The 16,448-nt window shown below is 40.7% G+C and overlaps 1 protein-coding gene across 1 annotated transcript in view; it reads left to right on the top strand.

Moving 5' to 3' along the window:
• prmt3 (protein arginine methyltransferase 3) overlaps nucleotides 1-13,528 on the top strand; it is a 64,908-nt gene extending 51,380 nt beyond the window's left edge. The window contains exons 14-16 of the mRNA XM_004571052.2: nucleotides 2,545-2,595; nucleotides 3,191-3,278; nucleotides 13,305-13,528. Coding sequence (XP_004571109.1) covers nucleotides 2,545-2,595; nucleotides 3,191-3,278; nucleotides 13,305-13,414 — 249 coding nt within the window. The 3' untranslated portion in view covers nucleotides 13,415-13,528. The remainder of the gene's footprint in view (nucleotides 1-2,544; nucleotides 2,596-3,190; nucleotides 3,279-13,304) is intronic.
• The last annotated feature ends 2,920 nt before the right edge of the window (nucleotides 13,529-16,448 follow it).

Genomic DNA, 16,448 nt, shown 5'->3' with positions numbered 1-16,448 from the left:
TTTTTTTTTCCATGCGAAAATAAACAAACTTCTTTTTACTGTTTTCAATACCCATCTGAAGTTGAACTTTCAAGCTTTTACTAAGTCATTTCGGACACCCGGATAAGTTTGATAAGTTCTTCTCTTCCTCTTTAATTAAAAAAGTGCTAAAACATGTACAAATCAGGTGAGAGTCATCCAGACCTCATTTGATCTTCTTCTGTTTTATTTATGAGGCTGTTACATCCTGTTTTTTCAGTTGCGATTTTAATGGGGCTCTGAGCTGCTAAGCTGTTTGTGTATTTGCAAGTTTCTCTGGCCTAAATTTTAATTGCCCGTCTCGCTGGCTGTGTGAAAGTTGCACAACGCAAGAAGTGACAATCAATCTCGCTTATGAGGCATTGTCATCGACGAGGCGTGATGAGGATGATCTCTGCCTCTCTGGCTGAGAGAGGTGAATCTGCTCTGCCTGACGAGTAATTACAGCTAATTTCCTAATTACCTGAGCAGCGAGCTTTTCTGTAGCGTTCATTAAAAGCCATAATTGCATTGGGTTGACATGCTCTTTTATCCACTTTGGGTTCTTTTCTCACGGTTTAGCTGCGACTTGCGGTGCTGCCCCTGCCTGTCTCAGTCGATAAAGGTTGATTGAAGCCTCGGTGCGTGGAGTTTATTGAACGCAGCTTCTGACAGCAGCATGATTATCAGGGTTGCGTATGTGTATTTTTGAGTGTGCTGCAAATACTTTTAGTATTGCAAAAAAATCTGAAATTGTTTGGAGAGTTTTACAGAAGCTGTGAACAGATGGTACTGTATTTTATGTCTTGAAAGAAGAAGCAGCATTCCCTCTGGCATTTAAATGGTTTCCCCATCCTCCATTCCCCATCTTCCATTACCTTGCAGTTTTTGTCTCCCTACCTTTTGTCTGTTTTCCTACCTTTACAGCTTCCTTTCCTCTCTTCTGTATACTATTTTCCTCTCTTGCATTGATTCAGCTCTTCTTTGTCTCAGAGAGCCGGCCTCCAAGTTGTCAGCTGCATCAGGATTAAAAGCTATTAGTTCTGCATCATTGCCACTACAAGTGCGCTCCTGAGATTGATAGAGTGGCTTTGTTCCTCCAGTGGGGGCAGATATGAGAGGAAAACAAACCTGGGGGGGGGGTTACACCTCATATTTGACAATGGTCACCTAAAGACTTTCCCTCAGTTTGTTTTTCAGTCAAATGTGTTTATGGCGCTGCAGGACTACAGAGCATGTTTTGGAGCAAAAACCACACTTCCTTGCTGGTTTTTAGTGAATTTACACAACTGTAAGACATGTTAAAAGCTCATTATTGGACCAGAGATATTTCAGATGTCCGATTTCCCTTTTCCTTGTGGGAATTGTTGATTTAAATTCAAATGTATGGAGTAAAGCGTCATTCATTTTCCTTAACCTTTCCTTTTCTTCTTTTCCTGACTTTTGAGATTTTTTTTTTTTTACATTATTGGAACACTGCCACCAAAATAGCCACCTTTGATAATTTCATATAACAATCTAAGGTATATATTTTTGTTACTGTCAGCAAATTTCGCCCAGTGTTGCCTCATGCGGTAATTTGTTTCTTTTGTCCAGTGACAAGTCTCAAGCGAGGTGAGAGGGCGCACGCGGGGACATGTTGTTGACTCAGCCTAAATGAGAAAGCAAGTTGTTTTTGAGAAGAAGTGGGGCTGAAGAAAATAGAATGCAGTTCCCATACAACTCATTTTGATATCTACTATATGTAAGCTGGCATTGCCACTGTGGCTCTACAGACCACACACTAGGGCTGTGCAATACTGCACACTGGCCCTGTAAATAGAGGGCCAGTACTGCCGATACCAATACCAGTGGAGAGCAGTGTGTCGTGATTCATGAGATGAATCATGTTCAGTTTTCAAATTCTGAACATATTTTAATGACCACCAAGTTTGGAGGCCTGGAATGTAAATATCCATCTGATCATGTCTCTGTCAATGTCTGTGCTTTAAATGTTCTATAGGCTAGAAACAAAATAGAAAGTCAACACAAAAAGGTTCAAACATTTTTCATTGTGCATGTTTAAGGTTTATTTTATATTATTTTTTAAATTAATGCAGTTTAGTTGGCTTCCTACTAAACTTAGTGGCAGTATTGATCAAAGTATCGATCCTATCATGCTAGTATTGATCCAATAGCAATACCAGCCTTGATATCAATACTATTGATACTATTGATATTTGCATCAATATGCCCAACTCTCACACGTAAGAATAACATGACAAAGCTGAATTGCGCTTTCTCTTTTAAGGAGCACTTTAAACACAAAGATAAGGGTGCATATCGAAAGTTTTTTTTTCTCCCAGTTTGTTTTTACTGTCTTGTTCTTGAACACAGTCCTTATCATGTGGCTCATATTGCTCATTAATATCTCGAGACATGGTCTGCCTCCAGCCTCGTGCGCACTCGCTCTCTCAGCTCTGCATGTCACCGTTGCAGTGTAGTCAAACAAATCCAGGGGTTTATTGTACTGTCACATTCTAACACACCCCTCATATTTCATTGCAGGCAATTGTGGGCTACTTTGACATTTTCTTCGACAAAGGCTGCAGCAACAAGGTAAGCAGCGACCGAGCCATTTAACGGAAACTCAATTATGTTCACGCTTTAGCGTGTTCCTCCTCCCTGAGGCATTCGCTGGCAATCGACGGGCGTCCTAGCCGACTGCTGATACAAGCACTTACCCAGCAGAGCCGGCCAGTTGGAACAGGCGATGCCAAGCTGTGTGAGCAGCACAGACACGCCTTCTGATTGCATTTCCTCTTTTACCTGAAACTCAAGTTGCATTCTATTGATTTGAATTTCAGTAAGATTCTGTTTATTGTACATACTCAGCTATAAATGATTCAGAGACCAATAGCTGTAAGAGTGGGTCAGCTTTAACAGAAACTCACCTCACCTTTTTTTTCTGCTTTCTGTGGCATATTTGACAGGAATCAAAAAAACATGGTTTCCTCTTTTGAAATAGTTTCACATTAATGCTAATTTCTTTCACAAAAATCTGGCCCTATAAATAGATTTGAAGTCCTTAAGCATTCAAATGTTTTGTTTTTTTGCACAATAATACAAAATGACAAAGTGATCCTCCTTTATAGAAACTCAGTACTGACTTTAGGATGCTCTGCTAATGTTTTTTCCCTCTCCACATTACTAGGTGATGTTCTCCACTGGTCCTCAGGTCACAAAGACACACTGGAAACAGACCGTGTTCCTGTTGGAGAAACCTGTGTCTGTCCAAGCCGGTGAGTCAACACTTCCCTGAGAAACACTTTACGACACTGTGCAACGTTTAGTGCTACTGTCTACTCAGTTCAGTTTAATTTTTTTTACTCTTATTTACATATTTTATAGGCAGGTTTGCATTTAATATTCAGGTGTGGTAATTCTCATGATATCATTTCACTCTTCTGGACCCTTTGGGGTGCGTCATAGCGTGTTGCAGTCAGTAATCTGTCTGTGGTGGAGATGTAGTGAGGCTGGTTGACACCCATTATCCGTCAAACACAGTGACAGCGAGGGATCAAAACAAATCGCATTCAGCCATCAGAGGCACCATGTAAAACTTCATCTGATAGCCAGCTGCAGGCCTCTGAATCATGATATGTTACAAGGGAGGCGTTTTGTAACTGGCCAGTCAAATATCTGCGGAATCGCTGTATCAGCACGTTAAAAGACAGTTAACTGATAGAGCTTGATGTGAGTCGTATTTGTATGATTGTTTATGGAAATGACTTTCTTTAAGCCCAATCTCCACCAAACTGAACTGGACGTCTTGTCCTGTGTCTTGTGTTCACTAACAGCATCATACAGTGATTCATCTAATAGCTATATTTTTTTAAATATTACAGATTTCACTTCATTGTGAGGACACTGACGCAGAAGTACATTATTAGAAGACATTTTGTTTTATGGTGTCATGTGTGTCCATTAGAATCACAAGCAGATGCCCAAGGCAGGGTACTCAGAGCCATTATGCTATCATGTCAAGGCCCCTTGTGGTGTGGCTCTCACACTTTACAAAATGCCATCAGTTACTAAACCCTCATATAAGCACAAAAGTGTGACACAAGCGTGACACAAGTGTGTCAGTGTGTTTGTTGTTGTGAGGACATTTATTTCACCATTTATTTTATTATATTCACTTAAACATTTCCAAGTTTAACGATCACAAGTAACCGTACAACTCTTAACCTAATTCTAACTATATCCCTAAAACTAAATCTTAAGCCTCAACTAGGTTTAAAAGGTGTTTCAAAAATTGAGGGCTGGCTAAACCTAAAATTTCATCCCTCAGATAAAGCTGGCTCTCCAGTGGCTGGCAGTAAAGGCATTCTTCCTCAGTTTAACACACAGGGGTTTTGCTTTTAGAAAACAAAAAGGAAAAACAAAGTCAGATCACCTTATTAAAAAGTCTTTTCATCTCAGAAATGGTTGAAGAATTTGAAGGTTCCAGCATGTTTTCCTTTTCAGACACGGTGCTGATTCTCAAACTCAACCAGCCAGTTCTTTTCTCTTTATTGTAAAAGAAACGATTATTGCTGCTAGTGTTGCATTCAAAAATGGTATTCCCGTCACAGTATATCAGTTTATATACAGTGGTGTGAAAAAGTATTTGCCCCCTTCCTAATTTCCTGTTTTTTTGTATGTTTGTCACACTAAATACCAGACAAAGATAACACAAGTAAACACAAAATGCAGTTTCTAAATGAAGGTGTGTTATAATATAAACTAAGTGTGGTATATCACATCTTGGGACAGCTGAGTTTAATTTCTCTAGCCACACCCACACCTGATTACTGCCACACCTGTTCTTAATCAAGAAATCGCTTAAGTAGGACCTGCCTGACAAAGTGAAGTAGACCAAAAGATCCTCAAAAGCCCGACAACATACCAAGGAAATTCAGGAAAAAATGAACAACAAAATAAATGAGATATCTTAGCTTGGAAAAGGTTATAAAGCTGTTTCTAAAGCCGTGGGACTCCAGCCTACCACATTGAGAGCCATTATCCACAAATGGCAAAAACATGGAACTTTACCAGGGTGGCTGGCCAGCCAAAATTCACCCAAGAGCACAGCAACAATTCACCCAAGGGGTCATAAAATATCCCAGAAAACATCCAGAGAACTGCAGGCCTCACTTAAGGTTAAGGTCAGTGTTCATGTCTCTACCATAAGAAAGAGACTGGGCAAAAGTGGCCTGCATGGCAGAGTACCAAGACAAAACCACTGCTGAGCAAAAGGAATGTAATGGCTTGTCTCAGTTTTGCCAAAAAACATGTTCATGATCCCCAAGACTCCCCAATATTCTGTCGACTGACAAGACAAAAGTTTAATTTTTTGGAAGGTGTGTGTCCCATTACATCTGACGTAAAAGTATCACAGCATTCCAGAAAAGGAACATCATACCAACAGAAAATATGGTGGTCATATAATGGTTTGGGGCTGTTTCGCTGCCTCAGGACGTTGAAGACTTGCTGTGGTAAATGGAACTGTGAATTTTGCTGTCACCAAAACATCCTTAAGGAAAATATTTGGCCATCTGTTTGTGACCTCAAGCGGATTTGAGTTCTGCAACAGGAAAATGATCTAAAACACACCAGCAAGTCCACCTCTGACTAGGCCACTCCAAAGTCTTCATTTGTTTTTCTTAAACCATCAAAATCCTGATCTAAATCCGATTGAGATGCTGCGGCACGACCTTAAGAAAGGTGGTTCATGCTCGAAAACCTTCCACCGTGGCTGAATTACAACAATTCTGCAAACATGAGTGGGCCAAAATTCCTCCACAGCCATGTAAAAGGTTCATTGTCAGTTATCGCAAACGCTTGTTTGCAGTTGTTGCTGCGAAGGTTGGCCCAAACAGTTATTAGGTTTATGGGGGAAATCGCCTTTTCACACAGGGCCGTGTAGGTTTGGATTTTTTCCCCTTTAATAATAAACACTTTCATTTGGAAAAAACATTTTGTGTTTACTTGTGTTATCTTTGTCTAGTATTTAAATTTGTTTGACAATATGAAACATTTAGATGTGAAAAACATAAAAAAGAAAGGGAAATCAGGAGGGGGGTAAACACTTTTTCACACCACTGTAATACATAATGTCTGGATGATTTCACATTTATTACTGCTGTAAACTCTTTCTCTCTATGTTATCATAATGGGAATCATGGATATGTCTGCTGAAGTGGGAATGGATGAGCTTTGAGACTGGCTGTCCACTCAGTGGCCAGATATCAGACTTAGTCTGCTGTAATAAATGACCTGTGTGGGGACAGAGCCGCTTGATGTCCAGCTACTCCTAGCCGTGCTCAGCCTGCGAGGCCAGCACCCAGGGTGATAAGAATGTCAAAACTTCTGATGCTGCACAGACGCTATCACGGGCTTTGCATTATCCTAGGGAAGATAAATGCATCAGAGAGAGAGCAGAGAAGAATAGTATGCTAAAACAGAACAGAACTAGGAAGCTGCACAGTGATACCAAGAAGCATTATGCACCAGATTTTTTCACATAATAGTGCATGACATGGTCATGTGAAAAAGAATAGTGTGAAAAACACAAAGTTCAACCCACGATTTAGTAGTCTGTGGAACCTTTAGCAGTAATAATTTTAAGTTTTACTTTTCTGTTTAATTTTGTCAGTCTAATACATTGTTGAGCAATGCTGACCACACTTTTTTTTACAGTGTTTTCTCATTTCATTGATGTTTGTTGTCATTAATTTATGTACAGCTCTCTTACAGACCTACTACAGCATTTCAATTATGTTACAGTTAGCATTTTGACTGGGCCACCTTGATTTTGTTTTTTCCTTCTTCAGCCAGAGATTTGTTGCTATGCTAAAGATCATAGTCCTGTTGCAGCAAGGCTGTAGCTCTCAGACAGATGGCCTGACATTAGACTGAAAAATATCTTAATCAGGGGGAGTTCATGGTAGGTGCAATCACTCCATGTTAACCAGATCCTGTGGCTACAAAACAAGCCCAAATCATCACCCCTCCTCTATCGTGCTTAACAGTTTGTATGAAATGTTTGTGGTGATATGCTCTGCTCTTTTTTTAGAGAGAAGAGATTTTGTCCTGTAGTATGCACTGCAAGGCATATAACACCGCAGATTATTTTTACCATCTGAAGCAGTGCCATCCTTTAGAGCATGCACAATGCTAGACTTTACTGTCCCATCCCTCTCCTTATGCCAAAAAATGAAGAGCGACAGCGATAATATGAATGCATCAGCCTATTTTTTGGTAAAAGACATGTTGGTAATAAGAATAGTCAAAAATTAGGTCTAAGGTCCATCTCAGGTGAAATCTCAGGGCACAAAGTGAAATTCATCAGAAATGGTCCACCAGAGAGTGACCTCAGACTAGCAATATGATCATGAACAGGAGATCATTTAAATCAGGTCAAGTTTTTTTTTGAGGCAGAATTCTGTTTATTTCAAGTTCAAAGATTTAAGGAGCACCAAAACTGTTCTATGGGCTTATGACAAAACAGGGCTTCATTATTATTATTATTATTAGTAGTAGTAGTAGTAGTATTATTTGTGTGCATTTTTGTAGATTTCTAGATTTCAGGAAACTAAAGAGCCGATTTCCTTTAAATATGCGGTGTACATTAATGCTTATTATCATGTGTGTTATCATGTTTTCGGGACCTCCAATAAACAACTATCCTGTACACAACCGGTGAACACCAAAAATGTAAAAAACCTCATGTGCAGTCTGAGCATATTAATGTCAGAAAATCAAACAGTAACATCTACAAGCTGACAGTTATAGTTTTTGCTAATTTGGGTTAAAAAAATTACAATTTAAAACGAAACAGCAGATTTGAATATAAGTCTGGAAGGCAGCTGGCTGGTGGTGTGTCTAGGTATACTCCTCTTTTGCATGTGCTGCCATCAGCTTCTGGCTCTGGTAATCCTTCATAGGATGTTACCTTTCCTGTAGAAACTTCTGAGCTCTGGTTATTTTTGGAGTGTAATGGATATGACTACCTCTAGAGGCCACTAGACCTCAGTTTGTAGACTTAAACTTGTTCATTCCTCCCACCTCTACACATGTTCTGTCTCACTCTGGTCTTCTTTGATCAGTGCCTATTTTACCTAGTCCTGCATTATCTAGAAGGCATAATGTCATGTTGCACCATTAAACACACAGACACAGATGTGTTTGTAGCCTGAGCTTTTTCAGCCTAGAAGATTCTGCCTCAAATTGGACAGATTAAGTCCATAAAGATCCATCAGTTTGTGCATGCGTCTCAAGCTTGAACCGAGCAGTGCAAGCAGAAAAAGTTAAATGGAAGAATAAAATGAAGGGAGAAGCAGGTTATTGATGTGCTTCCTCTACCCCAGCACCCTAACGGTCTCCAGCCTCCTCCAGGGGCTGTAAACCAGAAATGGAGTTTTTAACAGCATTCACCGGCTGCCTGCTAGGCTCCCATGGTGTACTTTTACAACACCCATATACACACATTCTTCTTTACACACTGAAATGCACAATTGTTTTTGCATAGTTCTGTACTAAACTTCCCCTTAGCTGTAAGAGAAAACTTTCTAAAGTCACCTTGAAGATGATAAAAGTCTCTGTTACACACACATACACACACAATGGCCTCTCCTCTCGGGTTATGACTGAGAAGCACTTTTAGCTCTGATTGGCCGAAGTAAGGGCTGAGCATAAACAGCCAGTGGTTGTGTTTCATATTGGCTCAGGCTGTGGTGATTTATCGTGGCGGGACCAAATCTTATTTGATGTGTTTGTACGAGGTGCAGCAGTAATTAACTCTAAGGCCGCACTTCTGTGGGAGGCCCTTGCTCAAGAGAGAGTAGGCACGCAGCAGCCTGGAACAAAACATCGCTGCAAATCCTCCCGACTGGCAGCGTAATAAATTAAACAGAAAATCATTTGTCATGCTCTGGTGTGTTTGTGTAGCTCTAGTATTGAAGAGGAGGGTCTGTTTTTCACAGTTTTACCTGCTTAATGTTCACTGGAGAAAGGTCACATTTTCTTCTTTGCCTTTTTTTTGTTTCGGTCTAAGAAAGTACCTTGAGCTGAAGCAGTGCCCTGGTTACGTGCTCAGAGCTAGTCAGAGCAGCTAAAACATGGGCGTGCATCATCATCCAGGCTTTCATTGGTCAGTCAGGTAGTCTTTATTCCTGCCCCCATTTTCATGACTCACCTCGTGTGTCCTGAGTGGAACCGTAGCTCTTCCAAATATCCTCACCCCTCCCTCCCTGCCTCACCTCTCCAGGCACAGTTTAAACACCTCTTTACCTCCTCAACCCTCCCCCTCTATCCTGTTTGAACTCTGAGGGTCCTTGAGCTGTCGAGCAGCAGTGGCCGAGCTAAGCTTAAAGTTCTTCAGGGTTGTAATTCAACACATGGATCAGTTGTGAGTGCAGACCGGTGCTCGGGATATACAATCCATCATCTCTGCACCTCTGCCTCTTCGCTGTGCGCTGAACGAGACCTGAGAAGCAGAAAAGGATTAGATGAAAGCAGATTGGAGCATAAGGGAGTATGCCAGAGAATTGTGAGTGAAATGTAGCTATGAGCATCACATCAGTGTCAGGTGAAGTCAGCTGCTGTGGCTTGCCCTTTTGTATAAAAATATACATCAGGATGACAGAAGGATCCCCAGAAGCTTTAAGAGTGAACATGTGCTTGAAATGAACTATTTTTAGCTCTGTTGTGTTGCTAAATTAACTGTGCGCGCGTCCCTCTTTATACTCTCTGCGACTTTCCCTCCTCTCCTTGTATTCCCTTTCTTTACACTTTTAGAAAAAGATTTTTAGAGGGAGATGGTGGTACTAGTTCTACAGGAGACTACAGGAGTGCTAAGTGAAATGTGAATGACAACAGTTTAAATGAATCACATATAACTCTGGTGTAATTTCATGGAGAAACGCTGCACTGGGCTGACATGGGCGCTTTCTGTGGGCCTGGTGGTGCTTAATGATACTGGCACGGTGATGTATGACATCGCAGTGAAAGCCCGACACCGTTCCCCGACTCATTTCCACACATGGTTAACTCTTTCTCCAAGGTTCTGAACGGCCAGTTTACTGAAAGCACGAGGCCCTCTTCCACTGGGAGTTTGCACTGACTGATTACAGCAGAGCTGCTTGCATACACCATGACTGAAAAGACACTCTGTCATGGGTTGTTTGTATGCTGCAATACACAGCTGACATTAGACGGACAGCTTAGAGAGCATGAGTCTTTGGTCACAAGACATTTTTATTTTCCTTTCAGTGCTGTTTTAACAAAAGGTTACCAAAGGTCAAGCAATTATTTCTTTGGCCTTTATCAACCTCTTATCAAGTGAAGTTTGACTGCAGCCTCCCAAAACCACCACACTCCATCACAAGACTACCAGTAAGGCAAAACCCAGTCCTCTAGAAACTTATGGCTTAGGTATATTCAGTTCCTAAAAAACAAGGATAAGGAAAGAGAGTTTGTTTCATAGCTATCATTGACTGATTTCTAATGGTTTTCTTTATCAGCTTTAGATTGTGGAAATTGTCTCATTTTATAAGTCAAATGCACAGAGACCAGACTTCAGCCTTTGTAGAGACACAGGAAAAGACAAACTAGGCATGTGTGTCAGTGACCTTTTCCTTCACGGTTGGGTAGTTTTGCTTCTATATTGTTGACCGATGACCAAGTTTATTAAGTTGGGGGTGGAGTCGGGGGCAGAATGGTGTCTTTCAGTTTATTACTATGGGATGTATCTTGTTTTCAGGTTTGCAACATTTCTGTGTATTGTCTTTTGTAGAAATCTTTTGGTAAAGTTTTATTAGTTATAAAAAAACAAACTGGATGATTGGCATGAAAAAAGAACATTACAAAAGTTATTAACCAGTGTAGTAATTCAATTTTATTTTATTTTTATACCACCAAATCTAAATAACGGTTGCCTCAAGGCGCTTGATATTGTAAGGTAAAGAACCTACAATAATACAAAGAAGACAGAGAAAACCCGAGCAATCATATGTGACCCGCTATGAGTAAGTGCTACAGGCAACGGTGAGAAGGAAAAACTCCCTTTTAACAGGAAGAAATCTCCAGCAGATCCAGGCTCAGGGAGGAGCGGCCATCTGCTGCGACCGGTTGGGAGTGAGGGAAGGAAGATGTGCTATGGAAGAGAGCCAGAGATTAATAATAAATGATTAACTAACTAGTACAACTTTATTTCCTAAAAAGGTTGCGATGCTGTGTAAACCCTTTTTTTTCTGCCATTCACAAATTAGAAACAGATCAAGGGCAACAAAAGACTGGACAAGCTGCTGAAAAATACCTGTTGGAACATCTGAAAATTAATTTGGTTATTTGTTGATGATCTTTGGGTCCTTAAAGGAGCAGCTTTAATAAAACAATTGGTGCCTAGCTCAGCTACCATAGGGTGAGATGCGGGGTAAACCCTGGAGAGGCCACCAACCTGGCGCAGGGCTAACACAGAGAGACACTCACACCTATGGGCAATTTTAATATATAAACATATGCTATCAACGCACAGTTAAAAAGAGAGCATTTCCAGTGGGATCAGTGTGCACTATTGCACATGGCATGGGTAACTTTACCATCTGTGAGTGCTGGTGTGTTAATGCTGAATGATATATGCAGGTCTTGGAACAGCATCACTCCCTTCAAGTGACTGCTTTGCTTATTTTAGTAAGACAGCACCAAACAATATTCTCCTCTAAGATTTCTTGTCATGTGTACTTTTGGTTTGGTTACTTGTTTTTAAATACTCTTTCTGAAAGTGATTCAGTAATAAGGTTGTAATAAACTAGAAAGTTTTCACCACTGTTCTCTCCCAACATAGCAGTGGCCCCCACTTTCCACACCCAAATATGGAATATTCTTATGTTCCATTACAATTTGTCACACAGTGGTTTTTGTTTTTGTAAAAGCCCCCACAGAGAAACGCCACGGCTGTTTGCCCTCCTTGTAGTGAAGTGACAGCCCCAGAGCACAGCACCAGCAGCAGATTCTGTGACAGCACCGTTGGCATGGAAACGAGTAAGACATGACAGCAGCGATGGCGGACAGTTTGCTGGAGAAAGCTCCACTGTCAGCATTTTCTCTCGTCGTCCTCCTCTAACCTCCAGCTATGTGGAGCGCGCAGCATGCGGAGAGGAGGCAGGCCGGGGATGGAGAGCGTGAGAGGATGCTTGTTTGCCATTTGGGTAAACATTCATTTACCTCCAGCAGTCAAACGTGAAGTTAATCAGAGTGATTATGCGTCATAATCAGCAGCGCCTTCTCACAGCCTCACCGATCACTCGTGCATCGCACTGTAGACGCGCTGCCTCCTTGCTGCCATCTGGGGATCGCGACACATCTGCATTCATACACGCACGCTCACAGACAATCTTGCTTATTAACATACATTAAACCACATTGCCTTTACACACATCATCATTTCTGTAAGCGACAGTGCGTTCAACTCATACTGCAAAGGCCTGAGCTCAGCAGCACTGTAGTGCTGCAAGGCATCAGGAAGACTTGTTTTTATGAGCAGTTACTCATTTCTGGTTTACTATGGACACACGGATTGATTTCAGTCTAATTGTTTTCTGTCTTTTGATTTATTCATTCATTTATTTATTTTTTATCAGTGCATGATATGTCCAGTTTTATTTCCCTGAAATTTCTATAAGGTGAATAAAAACAAAATCCACACACATCAGTAGTGCACTTGAGCAAATATGACATATGTAGCTGCATGTATACTTTATAGCATTTTGGTGTTTTGGTGTTTCTTTGTTTGCTAACACTATAGAATGTAGAAAATACTGAAACACTGTCCTTCTTTTACAAAAAATGCTCTTTTTTTTCCTCTCAGTTTTGGTTCAGTGCTTTGGGACTTCCTGCCTTTGTTAGTAATCCTACCTGACTAGAATATATTAAGACAAACTGATGGTAAAAATCTTGTCTTTCTTTAAACTCTGAGTTTCATTTGCAGATTTTTACGTGGTTTTTGGCTGTAACTGTTTATATTTGATTTCTTTTAATTCATATTACTTCAAAACTGATGATTTACTGTAATGTGTCTTATTAACAGCCTTTATATTTTGAGCAAAGTTCTACTTCTTGTGGAAAGTTATCCCTCAGGGGTAGATTTCAGCTCACAGATGAGTTAATGATGACGCATCCCTTCAAAGAGAAAGAGGGAGAGACCCTCCAGTTAAATGTAATGTGACTTCAGTATAAAAAGGTGTACTGTACTCATATTTCGCTGTCTTTGATATTTTCTTTAGGGGAAGAGCTTCAGGGAAAGATCACTGTGCGCAAAAACAAGAAGGATCCACGCTCACTGTGGGTTACCTTTGAACTCCGAGACAGGAAGCAGACTTATAGCCTCCAATAAGGACAACCATCACATGGTCCTTGCCACGAGTAGTTCGAAAGAATTAATACCTTAAGTGTTTTAAATGTTGGTATTGTTCTTGGCTTTTGAAATAAAACATACTGTAATATGAGATTTCCTCCTTGTCAGTGTCTTTTTGTGCACATTCAGTGTAACTACACAAAAATGCACATTCAGCGTGACTATGTGTTTATTTTTACACATACTGCCAAATGCATGCTGTTGAAATAGTAACTGCAAATGGTTAACAAAGGATCAAGGCTTCTTTGCTCTTTGTGCACTTAATTGTTTTATTTATTTAATTTTACCTTGATAAAATTGACATTTTCCCATTAGAGTAAAAAATGTTCATTTTCCACCTTTAATGTCCATCTTTTTTTTTTTCCCCTCACAGTTATAGCTTCAAGTCTGTCATACTGAAACAGGAGCCATCACACCAGCCACAGGTTCTGTGGACATTTAACGCAGGTTTATCTGGGTTAGGTTTATGCCTGAATTTACTCTTCTCTCGGTTAGGATGAGTGTCACTGTCCCTGCTGCCAAGAATCAAGCCCGTAGCATCATATTACCACCAGGAACCATGTTTTACAGATAGCTATAGACACTTTTTGAGTTCATCACTGCATCAGACCTGTTGCCACAGATTTCCATTCCAGTTTTGGTGTAATTTGGTATACTTCAGCCTTTTCCCCTCCCTTTCTTAATGATGGCTTCTTGATGGCCATCCTTCCACTGAGACCATTTCTGATGAAGTTTTGGCCGCTTTGGCCTGAACATACCATTTAAAATTTGTTCTTTACTAAGTTGTCTGTTATTTGCGAACACAGCATTGGTTCATGCCTTAAGTTATCTTTGTCAATAAGTCAATAAAACGAATTACAAGTCTGAAGCCCAGAAATCAAGATGTAAAGAAAAAATGAGTGACTCAAAGTTGCTTGAGTTCTACCCAAAAGAGTTTTTAAGATTTATCTTATAATATAATTAGAATCTTTTTTTCCTGGGGTAATCTTGGGTAATCACTGTGCTTGTGGAAACCATCACAGTCATCTTGTAGTTCTACGGTGTTCCATAGACATCATGACTCAGTGTGCACAAGCAGTGTGAATGTTTGCTGCCTTTAAAATACATCCAGACTTTTATGTGTCACAGAGGGTCTCAAATCAAATTCAGTCAATGTTAATCAAGAAGCACAAAGTGGAGCACCAAAGGCAGAGCATATTTTTATAAAGAAAAGATTTCCATTGGGGATCATTAAGTAGAGGATATCAGCTGGCCAAACTCTTGTCTAAACCATTTAAAGTCAGTTCAGCAATCAGAGAGGCTGGATATTTTTCTGAAGCCACTATACATGCAACCTTGATGTCTGAAGATTGTTTAACAGTTAAAGACAGCGTCAGGTGCAACCTTAAGTCTTTCTCTTCAAATCCGCAATTTTACTAATTTCACTAATTCTTCAAATCATCACTCACATGCATCTCTGCCTCATCCAAAGGAGGCTGCTCTTTGTTACAGATTGTGTGCGCTTGCCAGGTATCCCTCCTTATTGTCCTACTTTGAGCTGTGTGATACCTCAGCAGGGGCATCATCCATCTTCCGTGAGTTTACTGGGACAATGCAAAAATGAATTTAAGCTTTAAAAAGGCTGACTGAAGCCTCTTTACATACTTCACCGAGCAGGTCTGCTTACAATTACCCCCCCCCCCCCCCCCCCCCCCCCCTCCGAGAAAGAGGAGTCATCTGTGAGGGGAGCAGCGGACTCTGGGCCTGGCTCCCTGTCTTAATGATGATTTGACGGTCACATTTCTACCGCTTCCCTGTCGTCTCTGGCATTCTATTCCTACAGTGTGCTGTACAAGGTGACATCAAACAGGGCGAATGCTTTTTTTGTGTACATGTTTTATTTTTTCTTGCAAAGTTGGATTCGTGGGATTTTGGTTGCGTGGAGTCAGCTCTTTAACTACGCTCCATTCAGTAGTGTCATTTTTGGCTGGACTGCGAGGGACCTGCATCTAGAGACTTTTACGGAAATCGTTCAGCATCATTCCCACATTTTCTGCGGTGTTGTTTCATAATAAACAAGCACTGATGTGTCCTTTGATAAAACTGACGAAAAAAAGAATTCACAAAGCTGGCACCGCCGTGATTAAAAGCCTTAAAAGAGCCTAATAACGCGCCTTTGTTCACAATTGATTATGTTTATTGTCTCACAGCCTGTGCCATTCGTTTTCTCCACATTATTCTGTAAAAAAATGACGCTCATTCTGAGAGGTAATCAATTTTGTAAATCTATTGCACTTAAACGCTCATTTACAAAGCAACATATTTATGACACATTCATTGCTTTGGGTTGGATCACTGTGTCTGAAATAATAATGAAAACGAACGTCAAACAGAAGGAGAAAACAATCCTGAAGCTCAAAGAATTTTCTTTACTTACAACGAAATAGCTCCTTAAATGAAACGAACCCAATTTATTTATAAACACCTTGGGGTCTTTGTCACTGGACGAACTTGAACTGCAGTGTGTGAAGGCTCTGTCAGGGCCGACTGATGAGGATGCTGATAATGGGAGTCGTGCGCCTCGGCATGACCCCCCCCCCAGCTAACCCCCCTCCGCTGAATCACGGCTTCCCAGGCGTTAGAATTGGTGCGGCTTCTTATCGCTCAGGCGACAGGGGGAGTGATCAATTAATTACAAGAGCTCACATAACTAACGAGCACGAGGAGACACTCGGCGAGAGGCAGTTCACATCCTCCGTTAGGATGCAGTCCGCTCAAAGTAATGAAAAAACACACACACACACACACAAATTCTACTGTGTCAGCATATATATATATATATATATATATATATATATATATATATATATATATATATATATATATGCTGACACAGTAGAATTTAAACAGTTGCAGGATGTGACGCATCTAATGCGCACTTTCTTCACTTTGGTGCGCGTGTGCAAGTAGTGTAAACCACGCTGTTTCTAAAGAAAATACAACAAACCGGGGTCTTTTTGGCAGTGGGCGTGTA

The sequence above is a fragment of the Maylandia zebra genome, linkage group LG1 (genome assembly GCF_041146795.1).
Source record: "Maylandia zebra isolate NMK-2024a linkage group LG1, Mzebra_GT3a, whole genome shotgun sequence".
Taxonomy (NCBI): domain Eukaryota; kingdom Metazoa; phylum Chordata; class Actinopteri; order Cichliformes; family Cichlidae; genus Maylandia; species Maylandia zebra.
This window is presented reverse-complemented; position numbering and strand designations above follow the sequence as displayed.